Source organism: Oryza glaberrima, chromosome 3 (assembly GCF_000147395.1).
Source record: "Oryza glaberrima chromosome 3, OglaRS2, whole genome shotgun sequence".
In the NCBI taxonomy this organism is placed as follows: Eukaryota; Viridiplantae; Streptophyta; class Magnoliopsida; order Poales; family Poaceae; genus Oryza; species Oryza glaberrima.
Genome location: NC_068328.1, coordinates 33,511,602 through 33,535,893, shown reverse-complemented (window position 1 = coordinate 33,535,893; position 24,292 = coordinate 33,511,602). Strand labels below are relative to the sequence as shown.

General features: G+C 41.6%; 1 protein-coding gene across 1 annotated transcript; it reads left to right on the top strand.

The window, feature by feature from the left end:
• The first annotated feature begins 5,698 nt into the window (after nucleotides 1-5,698).
• Nucleotides 5,699-8,783, top strand: LOC127768480 (xylan O-acetyltransferase 14). Its single transcript, XM_052294068.1, has 4 exons — nucleotides 5,699-6,315; nucleotides 6,994-7,165; nucleotides 7,272-7,468; nucleotides 8,017-8,783. Exons 1-4 carry the CDS (start codon nucleotides 5,699-5,701, stop codon nucleotides 8,579-8,581), a joined length of 1,551 nt encoding a protein of 516 aa, XP_052150028.1. The 3' UTR covers nucleotides 8,582-8,783.
• Nucleotides 8,784-24,292: the final 15,509 nt, after the last annotated feature.

The window sequence follows — 24,292 nt, the reverse complement described above, 5'->3', positions numbered from 1 at the left end:
GAATCGGTGGAGACGGCCAAAGGGTGGTGGAGACGGCGAAAATGCTTTGGTACGGGAGATGCAGAGATCAACCAAGAAGGACGTGGCAGATTATCGCCTGAAAAAAGTTCACTCTATTTTATCGACATCATCGCTCCCTCACCGACATCAGCGTGGCGGCCGCCAATCCGTTCCGCAGTGGATTCCGACTCTCTGTTTGAGTTCCCTGCCGACGGAATCAGAATAGGACTGGGAGAAAATAAATACTCCTAAGGACATCTACAATCAAAACTAAATTAGAGTGTTCACGCTAATTGAGGATGATCTCCGGAAAACTCATCTCTTAATGGCGGACACTCCAGATGGACTCCTCAAAATCTAGAGTAAGTTGGAAGAGATACTCCAGCCTACAACGGGTATCCTAGGCCACAAAACCCATGTATATTTTTACTACCCTACCCCTAATCTCTCCCTCCCGCACAAAATCTCTCTTTTTTCGCCGCCGCCCCTCCACTTCTCTTTTTCTTCGCCTCTCTCTCTCTCCCTCTCACCGCTGCCGTCAATCGCCTCTCTGTCGCCTGTGGCCGCGAGGACGATGAGTAGGGCCACCTCCCTCTCTCTCTCTCGTCGCCGCCCATCACATCCCTCTCTCCCGTCGCCGGATCTAGGCCCCCCGCGGCCAGATCGGGGAGGAGACGTTGGCGGACATGGCGCCGGCGGAGGAGGCCAGGGAGGGAGGTTGGCGGCGGTGGCTTGGTGCATTCGGACACTAGTATAGTAGTGTCATAAAGGAGTAGTGTATAGCAAGCGCTTCTAACTGCATCAAGATTAACTAAAATCCTGTGATCTTGAGAAAATCAATCTTGGATTGTTGAGTACCAAAGTGATCACCTGTTCAGGATCACTCTGTTCAGCAAGAACCTGGAGTTGCAGTTTGTATTTGCGAACTTTGGATCTGATCCAGGAATTGGAGGTTGCATTTTAGTGGGCCGAAATTAGAAAAAGAAAAGCCTAAGGCTTTGTTTGCAAGTTTGGGCACGAAAAACGAAACGGTCTATTAGCACGTAATTAATTAAGTATTTGCTATTTTTTTAAAAAATGGATCAATATGTTTTTAAGCAACTTTTGTATGTAAACTTTTTGTAAAAAAACACACCGTTTAACCGTTTGAAAAGCATGCGCGTGAAAAATGAGAGTAGAGAGTTAGGAAAGGGGATTCCGAACACTGCCTAAGATTACATGAAAGGTCAAGGTAGACGAGTGGGCTAACGAATTCGCAATACTTTCGCAAATTCGCCGTCTCCTCCACCGTCCCCGACGACGGCGCCAGAGTGGCTCCCTCGTCGTGCTCAATTAATTTGTCTTTCTTGGTGAAAGTGCTCCATCTTCTGCGTTTATCTTTCTTGGTGACTGGGAAAGTGCCATTAATTTGTGCTAAATTTCACTAATCTGAAATCTGCTCAAGTAGTAGTACTATAGAAACATCTGAACACTAGTGAGTCTGGTTAAAATTTTGGGTGGATAGTTAATTTAGTCTCTCAAGTTTTACTCAAGGCTTAATTTGATACTTCAAGTTTTATTTTGTCCATATATGTCCTCTAAATATATGTTTTGGCTTAAAATCATCCTTGGGCCTATTTAATATGCCATATGGGTATTTCTAGTCAACATTTATGTTAGAAAAATTTCCCTTTTTACCTTTAATTTATATACAATTATACACTAGAAAAGAGAAACCAAGATGAATAAACAACATTGCAAATATACTTCCTGTTATTTCAACATGTGCACATGAAACTTGAGCCTAATGGCTATTGTATATACTTGAAAATATATAATTTATTTTCGTTTTACATAAATTAGTATGCATTATTCATAAAAAAAATTCATTGCACGCATTTTTTTCATATATATGTGAATAAGGGGTATAAGTTTCATTTATCAAGAGAAGTTGTTGGTTATATTTAGCCATGTGACTTCTAAGTAGGTTCAAGGGTAAGTTTGAACTAAAATAAAAACTTGAAGGACTAATATGGACAGATTGAAACTTTAAGGACTAAACTAAGCCTCAGATAAAACTTGGAGGACCACTTTGGCTATTAACCCTAAAATTTTCAATGTTCTGAATTACCATGAACTGTGGAAACCTGAAGCACAAGAATTACCATGTGTTTAGTAATCACTGTAGAATCCCCAAATTACACAGTTTTGTATAGTTTAATGGTGAAGATTTTTGATATTGGGGATAAGTAATGTCAATTAAACTCAACTCGATGTAAAGTTGAGGGATGAATGTGAACTTATTCCTTCCGTGATTTTGTTGGCCCTTCTTTTACTCGGCCCAGCTGGAATACATTGTCAAGGGGTTGGATGAAATAAAACTCCGAACCCCCAATCGGCGTTTTTTCCAAACGACGTCAATTTTCTTCGGATGTGCATGCAGGCCACTAGAGTATGCAAATTTCTTCGGATGCACGCTATATTTTTTTTACTCGGATGCAAATATAATCAGTTGTCTAGTGGCTGCTTCAGTGTATCGTCAGATAAAGATGTTCGTTTTTTGAGATGGAAAAAACTCATCAAATTATATGAGTTACAGACACCTATCTGGTTATATGAAGACACTGAATTTTAAGCTGTTCAGTCGGATATTCGACAGTTATATGATCTCTTCTCCAAAGTCCAAACTGATGCCGACTTCGGGCAGACAACAAGAACTGTTTAGGTCGATGGCATGAACGGTAGTAGGTTACATCTCCTCTCTATGGGTTTGACTGTCACCATCATTTCGTGATGTGATTCAGTTAAGATCGAGTATAGTAGATCGATATGATATGAACAACGGGATGCCTTCTTCTGAGCTTTTGTGTTCAGCAAGTTTTTCTGGCCTCCATTTAGAAGGAAAAGGAAGATATCCATCTATTCTATTTGATTCAGGTTTCAGTTGTGCAGTCAAGTTAGAATTGTTTGTTTGTGGGGCGCTTGCTCTAGTGCTGATCAATGTCATAAGTACAACCTTGACAAATTTGCTTGAGAAGTCGGAATACAGATAGGCCAAAACATATTCATCCATTCTGAAAACAACCTGTTCCAACCGTAGTCTGTCAGGCTGGCATACAGATATACCAGTTCAGAACTCCATAGTTAGTCCTTCAGATAAGACAAATTTATTCATCAGAGTTTAAGCAAACACCAACAGATCAGAGTTTTGCTACTGAAATTAAAGTAAATTAAACAAATGCAATCCAGGGATTGCTATCAGAAAAGGAAAACCCAATTAGATTTCAGTAAGGTCAAGCGAGGATAGTGTGCTCATGAAATAGGTTTTGTGAGGCCCAAATCTATAGATTTTATTTGGGCCGTTTTGAAATGCAGTTAATGTTTAAGACGCTCATTCTTGGATTTGGAGGTTAAATTTATCTCATTTTTTTCCTCAATCAGATAAAAGTATTATGCTTCATTTTTCCAACCTTAATTTAGTACTATGTGCTGGACAACTAAAAGGAGTTGCAACTTACAAACACCTATATCTGGCTGTTTCAAGAGTCTGATTCTCTGCTCCTATCACTTTTCGAGAATTAGTAGTATGCAGAAAGATGACCTTACAGGCTGGAGAAGGAACTTCTATCTCATGAAATTCAGTTGAGTATTCGACAGTTATGTGCTATCTGCTACCAAGTGTCCAAGTCCCAAGTAATGTCGATTTCAGCAGACAAGAACAACTGTTCAGGTCTATGTTATGCAACGGGTAGGTTATACACCCTCTCTCTATGGGTTTGATGGTCAATATCATCTCGTGAACTTTTGTGTTCGTTAAGTTTTTCTTTCCTCAGACTTAGAAGCGAAGTAAGACATCAAATTGTTTGATTTGATTAAGGTTTCAGTTCTATCGTCAAGCAAGAGTTGCCTATTTGTCATGCTTGCTTTAGTGCTGATCAATACCAAAAGTTTTGTGCTATCAGTTATCATAAGTTCAACCTTGAAAATTTTGCTTGAGAACTCGGAATTAATACAGATAAGGCCTGGTAGTCTGGTAGATTGAAACATATTGGTGTCATCCATTCTGAGAAAAAAAATGTTCCAAGTGCAGACTATCGGGCACTCAGGCTGACATGCGTACACTTCTTTGGAACTTCAGAGTTTTAAGCAACATCAACAGAAGAGAGAAATACGTAAGGAGTATTTGAAATTAGACTGTCAGTTTTGCTAATGAAAGTAACTTACAAAAGTGATAAGAAAGAAAGAACTGAAAGAGCACATTTTCAGGGTACTAGTGTGTACCTGACAAAAGGCATGACCAACTGTTCCTCTAACTAGTCGGATATGACACTCCACAGACATAATCCCTGAAAACCAAACTTAAAGTTTCATTAGTAGCTCTATTAATCTAATCAATCTCTGTAGTTAGCACTAGTTTGTAGGGCAAGTATGTGTACTATTGACCTTTGTTAGAATCATGGAACCTTCACCAAACGATGTTGGTAATTGGTCATCTGCTCCACATATGTACTACTCCTACTTGCCCCAATTCCCGCAAAAACCTTTACTTGCAAGACATCAAGAAATTAATTTTCACTTTACAAATCAAGTACAACACCAGTAGTAGTAATCAACAGATTTTCTTCAGACAGAAAGCTAAATACCCTCCATCCAAGGGTGAAAACGGTAATGTGAATTCCAAAACAGTAATGAAAATTTTCGGTCGACCGATATTCGTTTCTGATTTTGTACCAACCGAGCCATATGGAAATGGTAATCGACCGAAATAAAAATAGAAATGGTAAAAAAATATAAATAAAAATTAAAATGGTTTTGTTGTTGTACCGATCATTTCCATATTTACTGTATTCTTGTGGAGATTACCGTTTCTTATAATATAGTAATTACCGTATTTCTAAATATGTCGATATTATAGAGTATGTCGCTATTTTACCCGCAATTTAGAGACAAATTGACTCTTTAATTAAATCCATAACTTGAGTGCATGGTTAAAATAGAGTTAATTTGTAATTTATATAGTATAAACTTGAAGTTATTTATATGTATTACATAGTTACACAAAGTTAAATATATTTTTTATAGTTTAATGTTTTCGTATTTGTTACCAGTTTTCGATTTGTACCGACATGTTTCCGTTCATATTATTCTGTTTTCCCTTTTTTATATTTCCGATTTTATTTTCGTTTCTAACTTTACCATTTTTAATTCCATTTCCAAAAAAAAAAAGGTTGAGACGATTTTCCAATCGTTTCCTACCGTTTTCATCCCGACTCCATCCAATCCGCTAGTTGTTTAGTCGTCAGAATCACTTCTCAGCTATTCTCCATCACTACGATATTAGTACTATAATTTCTTCAAATGTACAAATATGCGATGTGCCAATAGTAATTAGCTTTCCGATCGTTTCCCGGCTCCATCCAATCCACTAGTTGTTTATTCGTCAGAATCACTTCTCAGGTCTTCTCCATCAGTACGATATTAGTACTATAATTTCTTCAAATGTGCAAATATGCCATGTGCCAATGCCCAATAGCAACTATTTCTACGTTGATTTGATTCGTTGACGAAGTTTAGGTGCACCAAAACGAGGCCAGTTGTATAGGCAGCAAGAACGTACTCTCTCACCTAATCAAAGGGATACTTGTGCTGTAAGCGATGGACAGCACGCTGAAACACTGCACTGACCACTGAGCTGAACCTACCCCCCACTCTCCCATGCATGCAGCTGCACGCGAGCTATTTGTATTTGATCGCGATCTCGCGTGCCAGTGAGCAAACAAACCGTTCGCGCGCGCCACCGATCGAATTCACGACTGAATTAGTTTCTTCTTCGTCCTCGTCGTCGTCGATGACGACGACCGGGAGCACTCCGCCGCGGAAGAACCGGAGCAATGTCACCGGCGGCGAGGGGGGGAGCCTCGAGGAGTACGCGTGGCGGGCGGCGGGCGAGGCTGCAGCTGCGAAGAAGGCGACGAGGGCGTGGGGCGTCAGCGTCAGCCTCCGGAGCCACTTCAGCTCGCTCGTGCTGCTCCTGCTGCTCCTCCTCGTCGCCCTCGCCGTCTCCGCCACCACCAAGAACGGCGACCCCGCCGAGACGCCTCACGCGCCGCCGCTTCCACCGCCGGCGTCAATAAAGCTCCCGTCGTCGTCGTCGTCCGGCGGCGGCGAGTGCGACCTCTTCTCCGGGAGGTGGGTGTACGACGAGGCGGCGTACCCGCTGTACAGGGAGAGCGCGTGCAGGGTGATGTCGGAGCAGTCGGCGTGCGAGAAGTACGGGAGGACGGACCTCCGGTACCAGCATTGGAGGTGGCAACCCCATGGCTGCGACCTTCCTAGGTACGTATACGTATACTATACGTTGCACACATCGTACGTATACGTACGTAGTGTGTACATTGTAGTAGATCTTGGCGTGATGAACAAAAATAGTCTGCCGGTTGTTCATCAACTGGATCATGTAGATGCATGTTGGTAGCTAGAAGCACACTGCAGTTTCCTAACAACTCAAATTTAATTACGTACGTAGAGATCGAGATGATGCTCATTTGGGGTAAATTAAAATACACGTAACTTAAAATATACTTCCCAGAATACTTGTCACTTTGAGTTTTTTTTATAATTTTGATCTTTCGTCTTATTCAAGAAATTATGAAATTATTATTTATTTTTTTATGATTTGCTTTATTAAAAAAAGTACTTTAAGTATCACTTCTCCATTTTTATATTTGCTCTAATTTTTCAAATAAAACGAATGGTCAAACGCTACAAGAAAAAAGTCAAAGCGACTATTAATCTGGAACGGAGATAGTAGCAGTACTAGTTTAATTGGTTGTGTAATGACTAGTGAGTCAGTAGAAATAATCTGAAACCCCTACAGTCCTAGTACTACTCAAGAACTATCATTTTCATGTTTGGATAATTATGACCGAATTCATTTTTTTACTACTGTGTGTGTCCAAATATAAATCTTAAACAGACTGGACTTAAACTGCATTATACGTACTCAACTTATAGGTTTGACGCGGAGAAGTTTCTGGGGAAGCTAAGGAACAAGCGGCTGGTGTTCGTGGGCGACTCGCTGAACCGCAACCAGTGGGCTTCCATGCTCTGCCTCATCGACACCGGCGCCCCTGAACTCCACACCTCAATCAACTCCTCCCGATCTCTCACCACCTTCAAAATTCACGTAAATATAACTGAACGATTCCAAAATACTACTGAATTTTGCCCATATTATGTACGAGTTTCATATGCGTGATTTGAGACGATAAAATACAATGGCGCGCGTGCAGGAGTACAACGCGTCGGTGGATTTCTACTGGTCGCCGTTGCTGGTGGAGTCCAACTCCGACCACCCGCTGCGCCACCGCGTCGCCGACCGGACCGTCCGCGCCGCCTCCATCAACAAGCACGCCGCCCACTGGACCAACGCCGACGTCCTCGTCTTCAACTCCTACCTCTGGTGGCAGCGTCCCGCCATGAAAGTCCTGTGAGTTTTAGCTACTCTCTCCGTTTCAAATTATAAGACGTTTTGTCTTTGGTCAAAGTTAAACTACTCTAATTTTAACTAATTTTGTAGAAAAAACTAGTAATAATTTTAACCCAAAACTAATATATTATGAAAATTTATTTAATTATAGATTTAATGAAACTATGCTGGTGTTGTAAATATTACTTCATCCGTCCTATAATATAAGAGATTTTGACATTTTATTTGTAATGTTTGACCACTCATATGGTTAAAAAAATTGTATAAATATAAAAAATAAAAAATTGTGCTTAAAGCACTTTGGATAATAAAATAAGTAAAAAAATAAATAATAATTCTAAATTTTTTTAATAAGATGAATGGTCAAACAGTACAATCAAAATATCAAAATCCCTTATATTAGAGAACAGAGGGAGTACTACTTTTTTTATAGAGTTAGTCAAACTTTACATACACGAAAGGGAGAGAGTAGCTAGTAGCAAGCTTGCATCGATCCATGGATGCAGTTGATCACCTCGCTCTCGCTGACGGACGCGTTCTTGCTGCAGGTGGGGGTCGTTTGACAATCCGGCGGCGGTGGTGGCGGCGGCGGCGGAGGAAGGGGACGAGTACGCGGTGTCCAAGGTGATTGACAGCCTGCGCGCGTACGAGCTGGCGGTGAGGACGTGGGCCGACTGGATGGAGTTCCACGTCGACCGCGCCCGCACCCAGCTCTTCTTCATGACCATGTCGCCGACGCACCTCCGCTCCGACGAGTGGGAGGACGCCGCCGCCGCCGCCGCCGGCGGAAACCACGGGTGCTACGGCGAGACGGAGCCGATCGCGTGGGAGGAGTACAGGGGGACAAGCGGGACGGACATGGCGTTCGCGAGGGCGGTGGAGGCGGAGGCGCGGCGGCTCGGGGAGCGCGGCGTGGCGGTGCGGCTGATCAACGTGACGCGGCTGTCGGAGCGGCGCAAGGACGCGCACCCGTCGGTGCACCGCCGGTACTGGGACCCCGTCACCGACGAGCAGCGGCGCAACCCCAGCAGCTACGCCGACTGCATCCACTGGTGCCTCCCCGGCGTCCCCGACGTCTGGAACCAGCTCCTCTACGCACACATCGTCTCATGAGCCATGAGACCTCATATCGCATCTCCTTTTTGATATATTTTTTTCTCTTCTTGTATGCTTTCGAAAAAACAAATGTAAATCCTCCAACAATTGATAAGTACTCCGTCACTTTCAAAACATAAACATTTCTAGATTGTTTAGTATAGTACTACTAAGGTTAAGAAAAAAAATAATTAATAGTAATCTCTTTGCCCTGAAAAAAAAACAACTTTTAGTCACGAAATCTGGAAATAGATATATCTAGACGAAGGTGGATTCTAAACACTCAAGTGGATGTCCACTCATTAAGTGCATGTCAACTAAATGATCATGAAAAAAATTCAAAAAAATTTACAAGATAGATTGATATATAATATATCACTACACAAACATGCAACTTAAAATTCAACTTTTATAAGTTGTAACAAAAATAACAAAATTAATTGCGAATATACGTATGCTAATCAGAGTTTGATTTTTTATTTTTGTTACAACTTGTAGAAGTCGAATTTGAACTTGCATGTTTGTGGGGGTGATATATTACATATGATTCTATCTTGTCAAATTTTTTGAATTTTTTTCATACCCATTTAGTTGACATGCAACAAATGGGTGGATGTCCACCTAGGCGATTAGAAGTGTTTCCCATATCTAGATTTATAATTAGAAGTTAATTTTTTTCTAGCGCGGAGAGCCTTAGGCTTGACTTGAAAATTCACCAACATTCGTATTTCTTTCCTTTGTGCAAAATGTAGTTTGTATAAAAGGGTTAACCTTTTCGCAAAGTGGTCAAACATTATTTGAATTCTAAATTGCTTACATTTTCCTCCCAAGCATCCGGTTGGTTGGAAAATGTATAGATTTATGTGTATTGAAATCAATGTCCTACAAATGCTTATATTCTGATACAATTTTGAATTCTAGATCGAAATGTTTATATTTTGAAACTGAGGTAGTACCACGTACATACCCAAAATTCACTGAATCATTCTGCATTTGTGTGACCGGAGTAGTAATAAGCACTGACAAAACTGAAGGTTTCAGTCTTGAATGGGCCTGAGGCCCGAATGGAGGTCACACGCTTGGACCAGGTAGGTGATCTGCCACAAAGCAGATCGCCACTCAATATAGGAATAAGTTCATCTAAGGTCCCTTAACTTTACACTGAGTTCGATATTCGTCCCTGAATCACAATACCAGATATAATAGGTCCCTCAACTGTCAAAACCGGTGTAGATGAGGTCCCTCAGCGGTTTAGATGGCGGTTTTAACTGATGTGGCGCTGACGTGGCTAGTTTGACTTAGTCTTAGTCCTATGTGGCAGTGACGTGGTACTTGGAAGCAAAATAAAAGGTGGGACCCATGTGTCAGTCTAAAAAATAGTGGACCCACATGTCAGTGGGCCCACCCTGCTCTCTATCTCCACCGTGCCGTCGTCCTTTCCCTTCTCCCTCCCAGCCATTCTTCATCCTTCCTCGAGCTCCCTCGCCGGCCGACGAGCGCGCGGAGAGGGAGAAGGGCGCCGGTGGGGAGAAGTGCGGAGGGCGCCAGCCATCGGGCGGGGAGGGTAGGCCGGCGTGCGCACGACAGGAGAGGAAGGAGCGGCGGCCAGAGCTGCACGACCTCGGCCTCGCCGCCGACGAAGACTCCTGCTGCGCCGCCGCATCGATCTGCACGAGTTGCAATCTTCATCTACAGCCTTGCCTTCAGGCCAGTTAGGATTTACCATCGCAGCAGAGACATATGACACCACCACAACCCTCCCAAGTCCCAACCTTGCTTCTGAACAAGCCTTCCGCACATTCGTCGTTCCCGTTACAGCAGCAGCAAGTGTATGAACCTACAGCAACATCAATTCATTTAGCTACAAGAACATGACGATTTAATTACAACTCTGCAGACTTCAGCTACTACTGGTTGTTGAGAAATCAACACTTTCGACGAATCATTTTTAGTAGAAACTGTTGATTTTTGTCGATTTTCAGTAACTGCAGTCTACAGTTTGAACCAGTCAATGGAGAAGAAAAGGAATTATTTTGCTGAAAAAAGAGAAATGTGTGCCCCTGGGTTAGGGGCGGAGAGGACACGGGGCAGGCCACATGGAAGACGTCGTCGTAGCCGACGATGGCCGCCGCCACGCTACCGTAGTCGAGCAGGTCGGCCTTGAACAGCCGCAGCCTCTCCGCGGCAACGTCCAGAGACATTAGGTGGGCGTTCTTCGCGTCGCCTTCGCACAAATCATCCGCACAAGCACACCAATCAATCAATCCACCAGAACAAGAGCAGAACGCCATGAATATCAAAAACTTTGACTTATATGGAGGGGATTGGGGAAGTGGGCAGCGGCGGCTGTGACTGCGAGCTCGAGTCCCGGGCCCCGTCAGCGCCACGCTGGCCGTGTCCCGTGGCTGTGAGCTCGCCGTCGCCGCAACTCGTGCAGATCGAGGCGGCGGCGCCGAAGGAGGGGGGGCGAGGTCGTGCAGCTCCAGCCGCCGCTCTCTCGCCTGCCGCCGCGCGCTCGCCGGCCTACCCGTTTCGCTCGTTGGCCTCCCCGCCTACTCCCTCTCTACGCACGCTCGCCGGCCTCCCCACCCGATGGCTGGCGCCCTTCTCCCTCTCCGCGCGCGCTCGCCGGCCGGCTAGGGAGTTCGAGGAAGGATGAAGAATGGCCGGGAGGGAGAAGGGACAAGGACGACGGCGCGGGGGAGATAGAGAGCAGGGTGGGTCCCACTATTTTTAATGACTGACACGTGGGTCCGACCTTTTATTTTGCTTCCAAGTGCCACATCACCGCCACATACGATGAGGACTAAGTCAAACTAGCCACATCAGCGCCACATCAGTCAAAACCGCCATCTAAACCGCTGAGGGTCCTCATCTACATCGGTTTTGACAGTTAAGAGACCCATGGTATCTGGTATTGTGATTCAGGGACGAAAATCGGACTCGGTGTAAAGTTAAGGGACCTCATATGAACTTATTCCCTCAATATATCCTGTACAACCCAGCAAGCACAATAAAAAGAAGATGAAATTTGATCCAACTTTTTTTCCGAGTCAGGTACGTACGGCGCAGATTCAAAGATTTGAAAATAGTACAGTACGCATTTGAAATTAATCACGTGTCCTTTGAGGAGCGAGTACACTTAAATTTCTCGTTCTCGATCTGTTCAGTAGTCAACTGTACGAGTTGCAGTAATTATTAATCTATCACTGCGGATTAGTGGAAACGACCACTTCGATCTATAGAAACAGACTTTTGTTTTCGAGGAGCCTGCATTGATGAGAGTTGGAGGTGAGGCTAGAACAAGTTTAATAGGATAGCCAACTAGGGAGCGTATCCTATGCACACAGGCACTCGCGTGTACACACTATGTACACCAACTAAAAATTATCATAAAAAATTCTAGGAAAATTCATACATGTACTTTCAATAGTATTACATCTACGTGCAAAGTCGCATCTTCAAATTCATTCTACATAGAGAATAACAAAAAAGATAAAATTCTGACAAAATTACAACCTTAAAACTGTCAGATTTTTTGTTTTTTTTGTTACGGCTAAAATATAATGAATTTGACGTTAAGATTTTAACCCTAAGTGTAATACAATTGAAAGTATGTGTATGATTTTTTCTAGATTTTTTGGTGACATTTTTTAGTTGGTGTGCACGTGTGTACACGTGAGGGCCTATGTGCATAGGATATGTTGCCAGCCAACTATTAGCTCCAAATCATCTATAGTCAATCTAATAGACAATTCATACAATAGTTACCTATAAACATATTAATATCTGGTCCCACCTATCATACTCACATTGTACTTTTAGAGTCCGTACTGTAGCTGGCTACAAATCTATAGGTCACTGCTTTTCTCTCTCATCTTTTATCATCTTAAAATATGTTTATAGTTGGCTTATGGCCGGCTATTGTACCTACTTTTAGATGCGAGTAAACAAGAACTAATATATAGATTGATGCAGCTTAGAATACAAGGCATGCAATCCCTCCATCCATTGCTTGCACTTCAAACTAGTGTTTCAGATAATATTCTTTTCACAATGTGTCAATGTTAATGAACTGATCTCGACGGCTGCATTATCTATTTTTATCAGGTTTTTGTGCGTGGATGTTTATCCATCAAAATTAAGAGCCAAGTTATCACGTGCGATATTGTCACGCCTGATCTCTTCTTCTTCTTGGGACTCACCGTAGTTTATGCACGCCTGAAACACACACAAAAAAACACATGACAGTGACTGGTTCAAAAAAAAAAAAAACCTTTTGTGAATAGGAGTAGTACTCTAGATGTGTATTTGGTTAAAGGGATGGAATGAATTGGATTAGATCGAACTTATTTTTCAATGTTTAATTAGTTTAGACATACACCCTCCGTCCTAAAATATAGCAATTTTTAGCTCTTAGGATTTGTCCCAGAATATAATAACTTCTTCGTCTACGTTCTCTTCCCAACCAATCACAACCCTCCACCATTTATTTTTCCCACCTAACTTCATAACTCATCCAATCACAACCCTCTATCATTCACTTCTATCGATTTTCTTAATAACCGTGTCTAACTCTAAAACTTATTATATTCGGGACAGAGGGAGTAGATGAAATGGGATGGTTCTTGTTAGGGAATATTACTCTAAGATCTAGTTTAGACCGATCCTAAAAAACTAGTATCACTATCGGAGTAATCCAACCTGATTTTCTTTCGGGGTGACATGCGGCCATCATATCTCTCATGTTAAATGGATAGACAAGACTATCTTATCTCAAAAAAAGGGATGAGTCCAATACAACCAATATTATTCTCAAACCAAACATGATGTTGAACTTCTTGATTTGGACTGTTAATTTACCTGATACTCCCTCCATCCCATAAAAAACGAATCTAAGACCGGATGTGACATATTATAGTCCAATAGATTCATTGTACTATAATATGTCACATCCGGTCCTAGATTCGTTTTTTATGGGACGGAGGGAGTAGAGTAGTATACACGTAATAGTGTTAGGAGTAGTATTACAGTGTGTTTAGTTCTTTGGGTGTACAGTTTTTGAAGTATACGGACACACATTTAAAGTATTAAACGCACAGTAATAACAAAACAAATTACATATTCCGCTCATAAACTGCGAGACAAATTTATTAAATCTAATTAATCTATCATTAGCAAATGTTTACTCCAAACAGTAAACAGTAAACAGTTTGCATGTAAAGCTATTTACACCATGATTTGACAATATAGTGTTACAGTAAACATGTACTAATGATGGATTAATTAGGCTTAATAGATTTGTCTCGCAATTTACAAGCGGAATTTGTAATTTGTTTTGTTATTAGTCTACGTTTAATACTTCAAATGTATATCCGTATACTTTAAAACCTTTACACTCAAATAACTAAATTTAGTGGCATGTGCAATGAATCAGTCGTGCATGCACTAGAAACTCGCAAGTTGAGGCCCTAGGAATCAGTAAACCTGACGAGTTTGGCCGCTCCAGGAGAGGCATCCATCCATCCATCCATCAGACTTTGCAACACGTAGCCGGAGCTAGCTAGCCCAAGTCTATTTCGTCGTTGCATTTGATCGTGTGTGTGGCCGGAGCCCGGAGTAGTACACTGTTCAAGTCGAGGAGTAGTGTGTGGGAGAGAGTAGTCTAGGAGTAGCTAGCTATAGGAAGCGAGATCATCGAGGCAATGGAACTTTTGGCAGAGAAACCAACCAACCTGGCCGTCCGTCGTCGTCGTCGTCGTCCACCCTGGGCGGCTGCCTTGTCCTGCCTTTGGGAGACCCTATGTCAGGCTGCTTAACTAATGATCCTGTACTGCCATGCCTTTACACACACACACACACAAACACACAGAAAGAAAGAGGAGATATGATCTGGAGAGTCGAGTGACTGACAAGCACGCACACGCAGCTGCAGCTGCAGGTATTGCAGAGAGTGGTGGAGTTGAAAGCAGCCATGGCGATCGATCCATCCGTCTCCGTCTCCGTCTCCGACTGACGATCGACTGTGCTCGTGGCGCATAGTAGTGGTACTGCGAGTGCAGGGCTCAATCTCGCGTGCAGTAAAGGCGGCCAGGTACCCTACCCTAGCTAGCCTGCGTAGTGCGTACCCTGAACCTAGGCATCCTGCAGCTACTAGCCATAGCAGCGCAGCAAGCCAGGCGGCCATCCCATGCCACGCCAAGAAGAAAAACCAATCGATCCATCCTCCCTACCGACGAGGCTCGCAGTGCAATCTGTGATCGATCGCCATGGAGAGCTTTGATGCTTATTATTTGTGCCTTGTAAAACGATATTGACTAGTGGATGTTTCTTTATTTCTTTAGAGAACAAAGAATATAGAAAGCATTTACGTGAAATACCTCATCATTACTAGTATAATAAGTGTGCTAAAAAATACCGAACAAATAACCCGTAAGTACTCCGGCCCCCTACTCTTAAAAGAGATCGTTTTACCTATAAACATTGCTATTATAGAAGTAGCCAATTTTAAAACAAAATTAGGTACAAGTAGCGATATATTAGGATGAGGGAGTAGATAGCAAAAATTCAGTAAAGAAAAACAAAAGGGGGTTAATTTCTAGTTTTCAGTCTAGTAAAACCCCTAAAATTTAAGTCACTTTTTAGACGGTCGAAATCGAGATTCACACGTGAAGAGTGAACCTTATATGCTCATTTGTTTTTCTCCTCCCCTCATTCCCGCTCGCGCGGGAGAGCTCAAACGATCCGGTGCCGCCCTCCCCCTCCCCTAGCCCTCCTCTCACCCCGACGTCCACCCTCAGACCCTAAATTCTAAACCTAGTGCGGCAGTCACCTATTGCGCCATCACCGGAGAAGACATTGTCACTATAAGTCCTGGCCGACCTTCCCTCTCTTTTCTCTCTAGAGCTTAAAGATCTATTGCCTTCTATGGTCTCTTTTGCTGGAGCTTAAAGATGACTTCTTGACGGTTAGAGAGCAGGTGAGCGAGATTTTTGGAGATCTTAGGGCTTGTTTGGTTCTTGGCCACGTTTTACCAACCTAAGCTTAGGCATACAACGAGTACTTAGGTTACTTGGAGTTTGCTTTTCTACTAACCATAGGCTTGCTATAACTTGATATGCATGTTTCTGCATGCTCGTTGTGTCTTTTTTTTCCCCAAATTTTATAGCGTTCCGTCACAAATACGGTAACTATCTTACCTTAGACATGGCAACTTTAGGGGTTGTTTGGTTCGTAACCACACGTTGCTATGCTTTGCCACACCTCAACTTAGGTAGCTCTAACTAAGTTAGCTATGCATTTGGTTCATTCCTACACTTGCGGTGAGATTTTTTTTCTAGCACTTTGGTCTCACACATCATTGTCTTAGGAAAGTGTGACAAGGTTGTGGATTGCTAGCCAAAGTGTATCGAATTTGTTCGCCTAACCTTAGACAAGCCGAAAAAAAAAACTATACTAACCCTTGGCAATATTACTATGTGAACAAAACAACCCCTTAGTCAACTGAGATGCTGAGAACTATAGGAGCAGCAAATTCGTTAAAACAAATTTGTAGTGAAGCCATTTTTTCATATGGAGAGCTGTTCAACAGTTCAGGTGTACAGCAGCTAGTACTGCTACTAGCTGGCTAATGCTTTTATCAGTGTACTGCTCGTACTAGCTGTGGAGTAAAAAAGAAAACAGCTGGCTGGTTTACTAGGACAGGTGGTCAACGGAGGTGGCAGCAGCTACAACTCCATAGGAGCAGGAACAATAGCATGCTATAAGGGCAAGTGTTATGGTAGATCTGACTAACACCTCCAGATTTATCTATTTTATTCACTTATGAACTAAGAGTCAACCCATACAATGCATCACCTCTAACACACAAATACCAATATCTCTAATACTCTCACACACTTCTTGAAATTTATGTGGAGATTGCCTCTTGATTTAGGGGTGACTCATCTTCTCTCTCTCCACTTCTCTCCTCCACCTCATCACCCAATTCAATGTGGCATTCTTAGGGGCAACATATGAGATATTATAGTACTTGCCCTAAGCCAGCTGCAAACATATTTTAAGAAGATAAATCAGAAGAGAGAAGAGCAGCGGGCTACAGATTTGTAGCCAGCTGTAGCACGGACTCCAAGACGCAGTGTGTCTATGATAGGTGGGACTAAGTATTAATAGTGTAGTATGTAACTATTGTATGAATAAGCTATTAAATTGACTATAGATGAATTAGAGTTAGTAGTTGGCTATACTATTGAAATTGCTCTGGTACGGTGTCAGTGGTGTGCGTGCGTTGCATGGGGGGATGCGGCGCGGAAGCCCATGAAGTAGTGGCCACCTAGGCGCAAGTTCCCATGTCCGGCGGCCCAAAAAGCCCATCACCCCACTGTCACGTACTAGGAGTACTCCATCTCCATGCATGCACGTATGGTATCCCGGCCGTCAGATCCAGCTAGCCTTCTGTGCCCCGCACAAAGGGCCACGATTGTAATCCTTGAAAAGTCAAAAGAAATCCCTTATTTTCTTAAAAAAATATAATAAAACTAATTTTACATACTATATACAGTTTCTTTCTCCTAAAGTTGTTGGGTAATAAATTCCTAACTACTCTCTCTGGATCGAAAAATATAAACACTTAAAGTTTTTCGTCTGAATTGAACGAGAAGTGAAGTTGAATGAGGATTTTCAAATGTAAAATGCAATCTCATTAGCATTTTTGCATAAACGAGAAAAAACATAGGATTGCCATCTATTTTAGCCGTTTTCCCATCCATCTGGTGTGGGGTGGATCCAACATAGAGGCGGCGGGGTATCGAGCCCCCACTATTAGCGTAAAGACTATGAGAGCTCCCACTAAAAATTTTTACCATATGTAGATGGGAAGAGGGACTGTAACTCTATCTAGATTGCTCAGACCACATTACTATTTCTTTCTAGATCCGCCACTAATTCTAGTTAAAAGTTACATCTAACCTCACTTCCAATATACTCCTACACATTAATCCCAACTCCTCCCCACCTCCCACCCAACCACTTTCACATCTCACGTGAGCAACGTACTCCCTCTGTCCCATAAAAACTTAACATAGTATCGGATGTGACACACCTTAATACTACGAATCTGAACAGATTGGTTTAAAATTATAGTATTAGAATGTATTATATATATCTCGTACTAGGTTGGTTTTTTATAAGGCTAAGGGATTACCTAGTTTGTTTTGCATGTATGCATGCGCCTCCTCCCTCAACGTCCGCACGCGAGGTTGCTGGCGACCGCCATGGCTATCGTTGCCACAACAAAAATGGTCATGGCGCTATCCCATCTTTTTCTGCTTCCGTATCACTCTAAGGAGATTTCTCTATGTCACTATTTTTCTTGACGTCTCTCATCACCTAACCATTTACCCAAATGCCCTCGCGTCCCTTCATCTCAACCCTCTCCCCATCTTCCTCACCCTGCATTTAGGTTACTGGAGCCAGAGGGGATGATTGTGGAGCATGAATCGTGAAGCAAAGTCGAAGGCAACAAAACCATAAGGATTTGATCATTTTTTGAATATTTTCAGTCGCATGATATTAGCAAATCCAAAAATTTATTGTGTGTTAATGTACCAGTCGAAAGTAAAACACGATCTACCGAACTGACAGCAGGCTTGAAAAAGGAAGCATTGCTAAGGTACAGTGAGTTATGGAGCCATCACAGTGAGGGAAGTACTGATCATCTCTCCAAGAATGACCTAAAACACGCATCTGACTCCATTAGTCTTTGCAGGTTATCGTCATCAACCACAGTGTGACAATATCCTTTAACTTCATTTCTCATCAGAGTCAATATATTGTTCAAAACTTTATCAGCCTAGCTTATCATGTGTGGTATGACCAAGTACTAATTTTTTATAGGATATTTGTCTAGTCAATGACTGATGAATAGTGGAATATATACTCTTATAAAAGAAAATAATAGTGGTACATATAATCTTATAAAATATAGCAATAGTGGTGACAGTAAATTTGTCACCCGTAAACTCTATTTTATAATATTAAATTTCATCAACTTTTTTAATACCATGTTTAACTCTAAAACTTCTTGTATTTTTAGAATAGACATAGTACTGGATGTGTTCCATCCTGTAGTACCCATGTAGTATTTGTGAACGGAGAGAGAGGAAAGTACTGCCATGGCCATCGTTTCGCTTATTCGTAGAATAAACTAAACGACATATTTGCAAACGAAAAGTAATTTGTAAATAAAACTTTTATATACGTGTTTTTAGCCATCTAAAAGCAAAGACTGAAAAATAAACTTCGATGAAAAAACCCTCAAAATCAACTCCAAATTTAAGGTTGAAAATTCAAATGTTGACTGATAAGCATAAGCATAAGCGAAAAGATGATGCCTTGGTGTCCCATTCTATAATAGTATACTCCTTCCGTCCCAAACAAAATCAACTTCTAGAATTTGAATTTTGTTCCAAAAAACCAACTTCTATCATCCTACCCATCATCAACACGTAAAACGAGAAGTTTTATCCCTTCAATACCCTTTATATATCTACCTATCACTCTTACTACTTTTTTCAATGATAAAGAACATTTTAGTCATTCTCACTCTCTAATAATTCTATCTTGTGATAATAGGAATAGATTTTTTTGTGGGACAGAGTAGGTTGGTATATTACGGAATGGAGAAAGTAGGGTTTTTTTTTGCAGGGAAGAAAGTAGGGTTTTTTTTTTCGGGGAAGAAAGTAGGTTTTTTTAACCACAGTACGAGTGTATAGTCCAGAACCGTACGTGGAGGGGGGGGGGGGGGGGGGGGGGGCGCTGGCTGGCTGCCTCTGCCTTGGGTAGCAGTAGGTAGTCAGAGTTGGGCATAAACAATACCCCCACTATTTATTTATGGATGGATTCAGGAATGAGCTTTCAGTGACAGAGAATTCTCCCCACACCAGCTCAGCTCATCACCCTCTCTCTGTGCAGCCTTTTCTATTACTGCACTCTCTCTCTCTCTCTCTCTCTGTGTGTGCGCGCGCGCGCGCGCAAGCAAGACTGCAATGCTGCTGTGATGAGGAGGGGGAGTAGTGAGTGAGAGTATGAGCTTGTACTACCTGGACATGCATGAGGCCGGCCATCCCCTGTGTTTAAATGTCACATGGGTGTAATTTATGTCCAATCTGGACCATCCAGTAAAGTAGTGTAGTGCTTTCTTTTGTGTTGACTCCTCCCAATTCCATGCATGCATCGGATCAAAACATGATACTCTCAAATCTTAATCCCCTAGTAGCTTAATCAAAGATTAAATCTATATCGATCGTCTGTGAATGGAACTAAACTCTACATGCTAGTACGTGCTAATGTACCACTATCGGACTTAAGAGCTAGGGTGATTTTATCATCTTGAGAAGTACCGTGATGTACCATATTTTCTAGTGTAAAATTTAGTATCTCGAGATATCAAAATTTTTAGTGTAAAATCTTAATATCTTCAAATACTTTATCAAGGATCATCAAATTTCTCAGCGGGTGTGAAACCGTCAGAAAAATACATTTTATCATCAGGGTAGCTTCAAAGTATATATGGTAGGGTGCCATTGCGTGGATTCAGATAATCTGTGAAGAACATTAATCCACAACTACACATGAATTAACCTAGCTTGTTGCTAGAGCTAGGTAATTAATATGCAGAAGATATATGCAAGGTGTGGTTGAGCATTGGGCTTAAGGCAGTGTATGTACGACGATGGATACCTTGAATGAGATGGATGCCGAGTAAAAGAAGCCAACAACGATGGATGCACCATAGCCAGCCAGTTAGCCAGCTTTAATTCCCCACGGAAAGCTGGAGATCGTCATCTGACATTTGCCATGAAGAGGTGCCCCTGATCAGGAGATATCTTGTACCAACCACTCAGATCAGATCTCTTGCGAATCCATACCTCTGTGGCCATACCCTAGCGCTAACAATGCATTTGTGATTGATCTCGATCTTCATGTGTGTAGCATCATAACACATTTTCTTTTTCTAATAATTGACTCGTAGATAGGTGTATAAACCAATGTTTCCGCAATTCTGTTAGATAGGGTACCTTTGTGGTGGTCTATATTCTACGTCGGTATTATTACGAGTACAAGTTATCTGAATCGTTAATTTATTGTACTCCCTCCGTACTCGTAAAGGAAGTCGTTTTGGACAGTGACACGATCTCCAAAATATAACATTGACTTCTTGTTTCTATAAAAATATTTATTAAAAAATAATATATGTATACTTTTATGAAAATATTTTTCAAGACAAATCTATTCATATAATTTTTACATTCTCAAACTCAACAACTTTAGAGTTATTCATGATTTATATTCCCAAGGTTTGATTTAAACATTATCCTAAACGACTTCCTTTACGAGTACGGAGGGAGTACCATATATATATATAGCTACCAGTAGTCAAGGGTGAAGCTAGCATCAAAACAAGAGGGGTGCACTACCATTGAGAATCTAGAAAATTTCAAAACAACACTATACATTCTACTGTTTTTGAGTGAGAAATTAGAAATTTGGGGGGTTCATGTGCACCCCCCAAGAACAGTATAGCTTCGCTACTACAGGGGCGAAGCTAGCATCAAAACAAGAGGGGTGCACTACCATTGAGAATCTAGAAAATTTCAGAACAACACTGTACATTCTACTGTTTTTGAGTGAGAAATTAGAAATTTGGGGGGTTCATGTGCACCCCCCAAGAACAGTATAGCTTCGCCACTGCCAGTAGTTAAGGTGGTAATATACATATGATCCATTACACTAGAAAATTTAACGCTTAGAAATGCTTAGATGGATTCAATAAATGGAGACCTCCTTAAAACATCTATTTAGATAATATAAATGAATTTACATTCCCAGTGTAACCTCTATCGTTAGTCACATGGCCAGGGTTGCAAAGTATCTATTGTAAAATTTCAATATTTGAGTGATATTTTAAGCCACACAACAAGCTACTCAATGTGTACTGTACTACCATTTGGCAATAAAGAAAAAGAAACACGTATATGTACATAATGCACGATCGATGATGTTCTAAAGGCATGCAGTTCCAGCTGTGGGAGCCAGTCTCTTTTTATGACTGTACTACAAACATCCACTGGATTGTTCGTGAATGCTACATTGATGAACATGATTTAGGCACATCCATGTATTGTTTTAAATGCCCTGTCGATCGATCGATTGATGTGTTTTTCCCTGCCAAGCATGTATGATAAATTTAATCTTCTTAATTCCATCTAGCCGTTGATTCCCTGTAGAAGCTACCAGCAGTGTACAGCTATGTACATTGGACGAGTTGTGTGTTGAGCCTAGTGCACAAGCAGTACACATACTGTATATATAGTTCATGCATAGCATACATTCTCTTCCTCTAAAATCAAACTGAGCTTAAGAATTTTATGTTTGCTTCTTGTTTCCTTTTACCTGTTGCTATAGGAAGGTAATGATGGGATAATCATTTGAGCATGGAATGGATATGCAATGTGTGTACATTGCTTGTCTTATATTGGCAATTGACTATCTATATTGGTCAAGGGCCATCTCACATCATGGACAAATCAACCGAAAGCTAGATCCCTTTTTTAGAGTAACCAAAAGCTAGATCCATGATACCTGACCAAAAAGCTATCTCACTTGTCTAATCTCACAGAGTAGAGATAAACGATTCTGTAGAAGAAAAGCTGGATAGCGGTAGCTCCATTCAAATCATCAAATAAAAGCAGCAGAGAAAACAAACAAACAAAAAGAAACAGTTTCTGGTTTTACAAATGCGTTTCAGACTTTCAGAATCAGAAATACTAGTATATAATACAGTACAGTTTCTTTTGAACAGTTCCCTGCTTGTTGGAAGTTTCTTTTTTCTTTTTTCTATGAATTGAAGGACGCACATCGCTTCTAGTATATATGTTGACTAGATATGTTGGATAACACAGTAGCACATAGCCACATACTGTTCGATGTATACTGCTATATAGTGCAGCAGTTAATTTGACGTAGACTTGGCCGAAATTTGCAAAATATTCAACTGATGTATTCAGTCAGTACAAGAGTTTATATATACAAGTATGTATATATATGCATGTTGGTGATAGGTCACAGGGATTACATTGATGAGAATGATTTAGTGTCAGATATCTTTGCATGCATGCTAGCTAGCTCTAGCTAGCAACTGTACCAGATTTTTCATTTGATGCATATGGCCAATGCCCTTGTCTCTAGCATTTGTCACCTTGTCCTTGATACGGGATCAAAAATGGTACATGGATGGAGAAAGATGAAATGAGGCCTGGAGTTGTGGTACCAAGTGGTGACACTAGCCACTTTTATTAGGGCAGGATCCATCCAAGTAGTTGATCTGATGATGCATCATGCATAGATGGCCATGGGCACCCATGTATTGGCATATATTGCAGTAACAGTAAGTATAGGCAGCTTGCAATTGCAATGCATTGCTTCAATTAAAAGCAAGAGCTAGCTGGAGATGGAGAGAACTTACACACAGATCAAAGAGAAGACCCTCTTCCCCCTCCTCCTCCCCCTCTCCCTCCCCCATACCTCAAGAAATGTGACAGTTGTCTCCTTTCACATTTCACAAAAACATGAGAGAGAGAGAAGAGAAGAGAAGAGAAGAGAAGAGAGAGAGAGAGAGAGATTGATACTACTCCAGCTACTAGTATTATTCTCTCACTATAAATAGAGCAAGAGGCACCACTGGGCCAATCCATCCTCACTTCTTCCCCTATCATCACCTCACTCATCAACACCTTCATTACTTCTCTAGCTAGCTCACTTCTCTTCACCATGCATGAAGGATCCCATGGCCTTTGTTTCTTCTTCTTCTTCTTCTCCACTTCTTCATCCACCTCTTGTCGAGGGAGGTGAGGACTCTTTTAGGCGTTCAAAGGGAGAGATGTTTTGAGGAAGGGTATGGAACAATCCTTGAAGCTCAGGAGGGATAGCGCCTCGAAATCAAACTAGGCGCTATCTATCCTGAGCTCCATGGTTTGTTCTTACCACACGACCAATTAAATCTGCAGTCTCCACGCACACCTCTGAAGTTTTCATTGCTTGCCACAGTTCAGTACCGAAAGGTGAGCTATTTGCATATAGCTGTCTGTTCTACTCTGTCCATGAGATGGGCATGCACTCTATAGCTAGCTTAGCTTGATTACCTCTTTGCTTTTCTTGCACCTGGTCATGCCATGGTGCTAACTATAGCTTTTGCTTCTTCTGACTTCTCTCGGTTAGCTTACTGTATACTCCATGCATCTATGTGCATGAAACCATGCATGTATAAATGTATTCATTCATGAACCAGCATGCATGCATGTCGTTGATTGATAGGTTATGGGCATGGCCTTAACTTGCTACCCTACAAGAACGAAGTAAATGCTGACCTAACCAATTCATGAGCATGTTCCATGATAATGCAAAATATCAATAATCCTGCAGTCTGCCAAATACTTCTTTTGAACTCTTTTTTCATAAGTTAGATTTTAAAAATAAATGCGCACATAAATTTTTTTTATATACATTATAAACACAGACGCTAAACCACATACTTTTATTGTTATTATTGTTGTTGTTGTTGTTCTCTGGTTTGCGTGATTGTCTGTGCAACTTTGCGTGCATGTTTCAGTTCTGCAACAAGTGTACTCCATATATTCAGTTGAGTTGCAGGGAAGGTGCAGCTACGAGTGA

Excerpts from the sequence above, each read along its gene's own strand:
- LOC127768480 (XM_052294068.1), top strand. The coding sequence starts at position 5,699 with ATGCAGCTGCACGCGAGCTATTTGTATTTGATCGCGATCTCGCGTGCC. Across the intron at positions 7,166-7,271 it reads TCACCACCTTCAAAATTCAC|GAGTACAACGCGTCGGTGGA; the intron begins GTAAATATAACT and ends GCGCGCGTGCAG. Across the intron at positions 7,469-8,016 it reads CGTCCCGCCATGAAAGTCCT|GTGGGGGTCGTTTGACAATC; the intron begins GTGAGTTTTAGC and ends TTCTTGCTGCAG.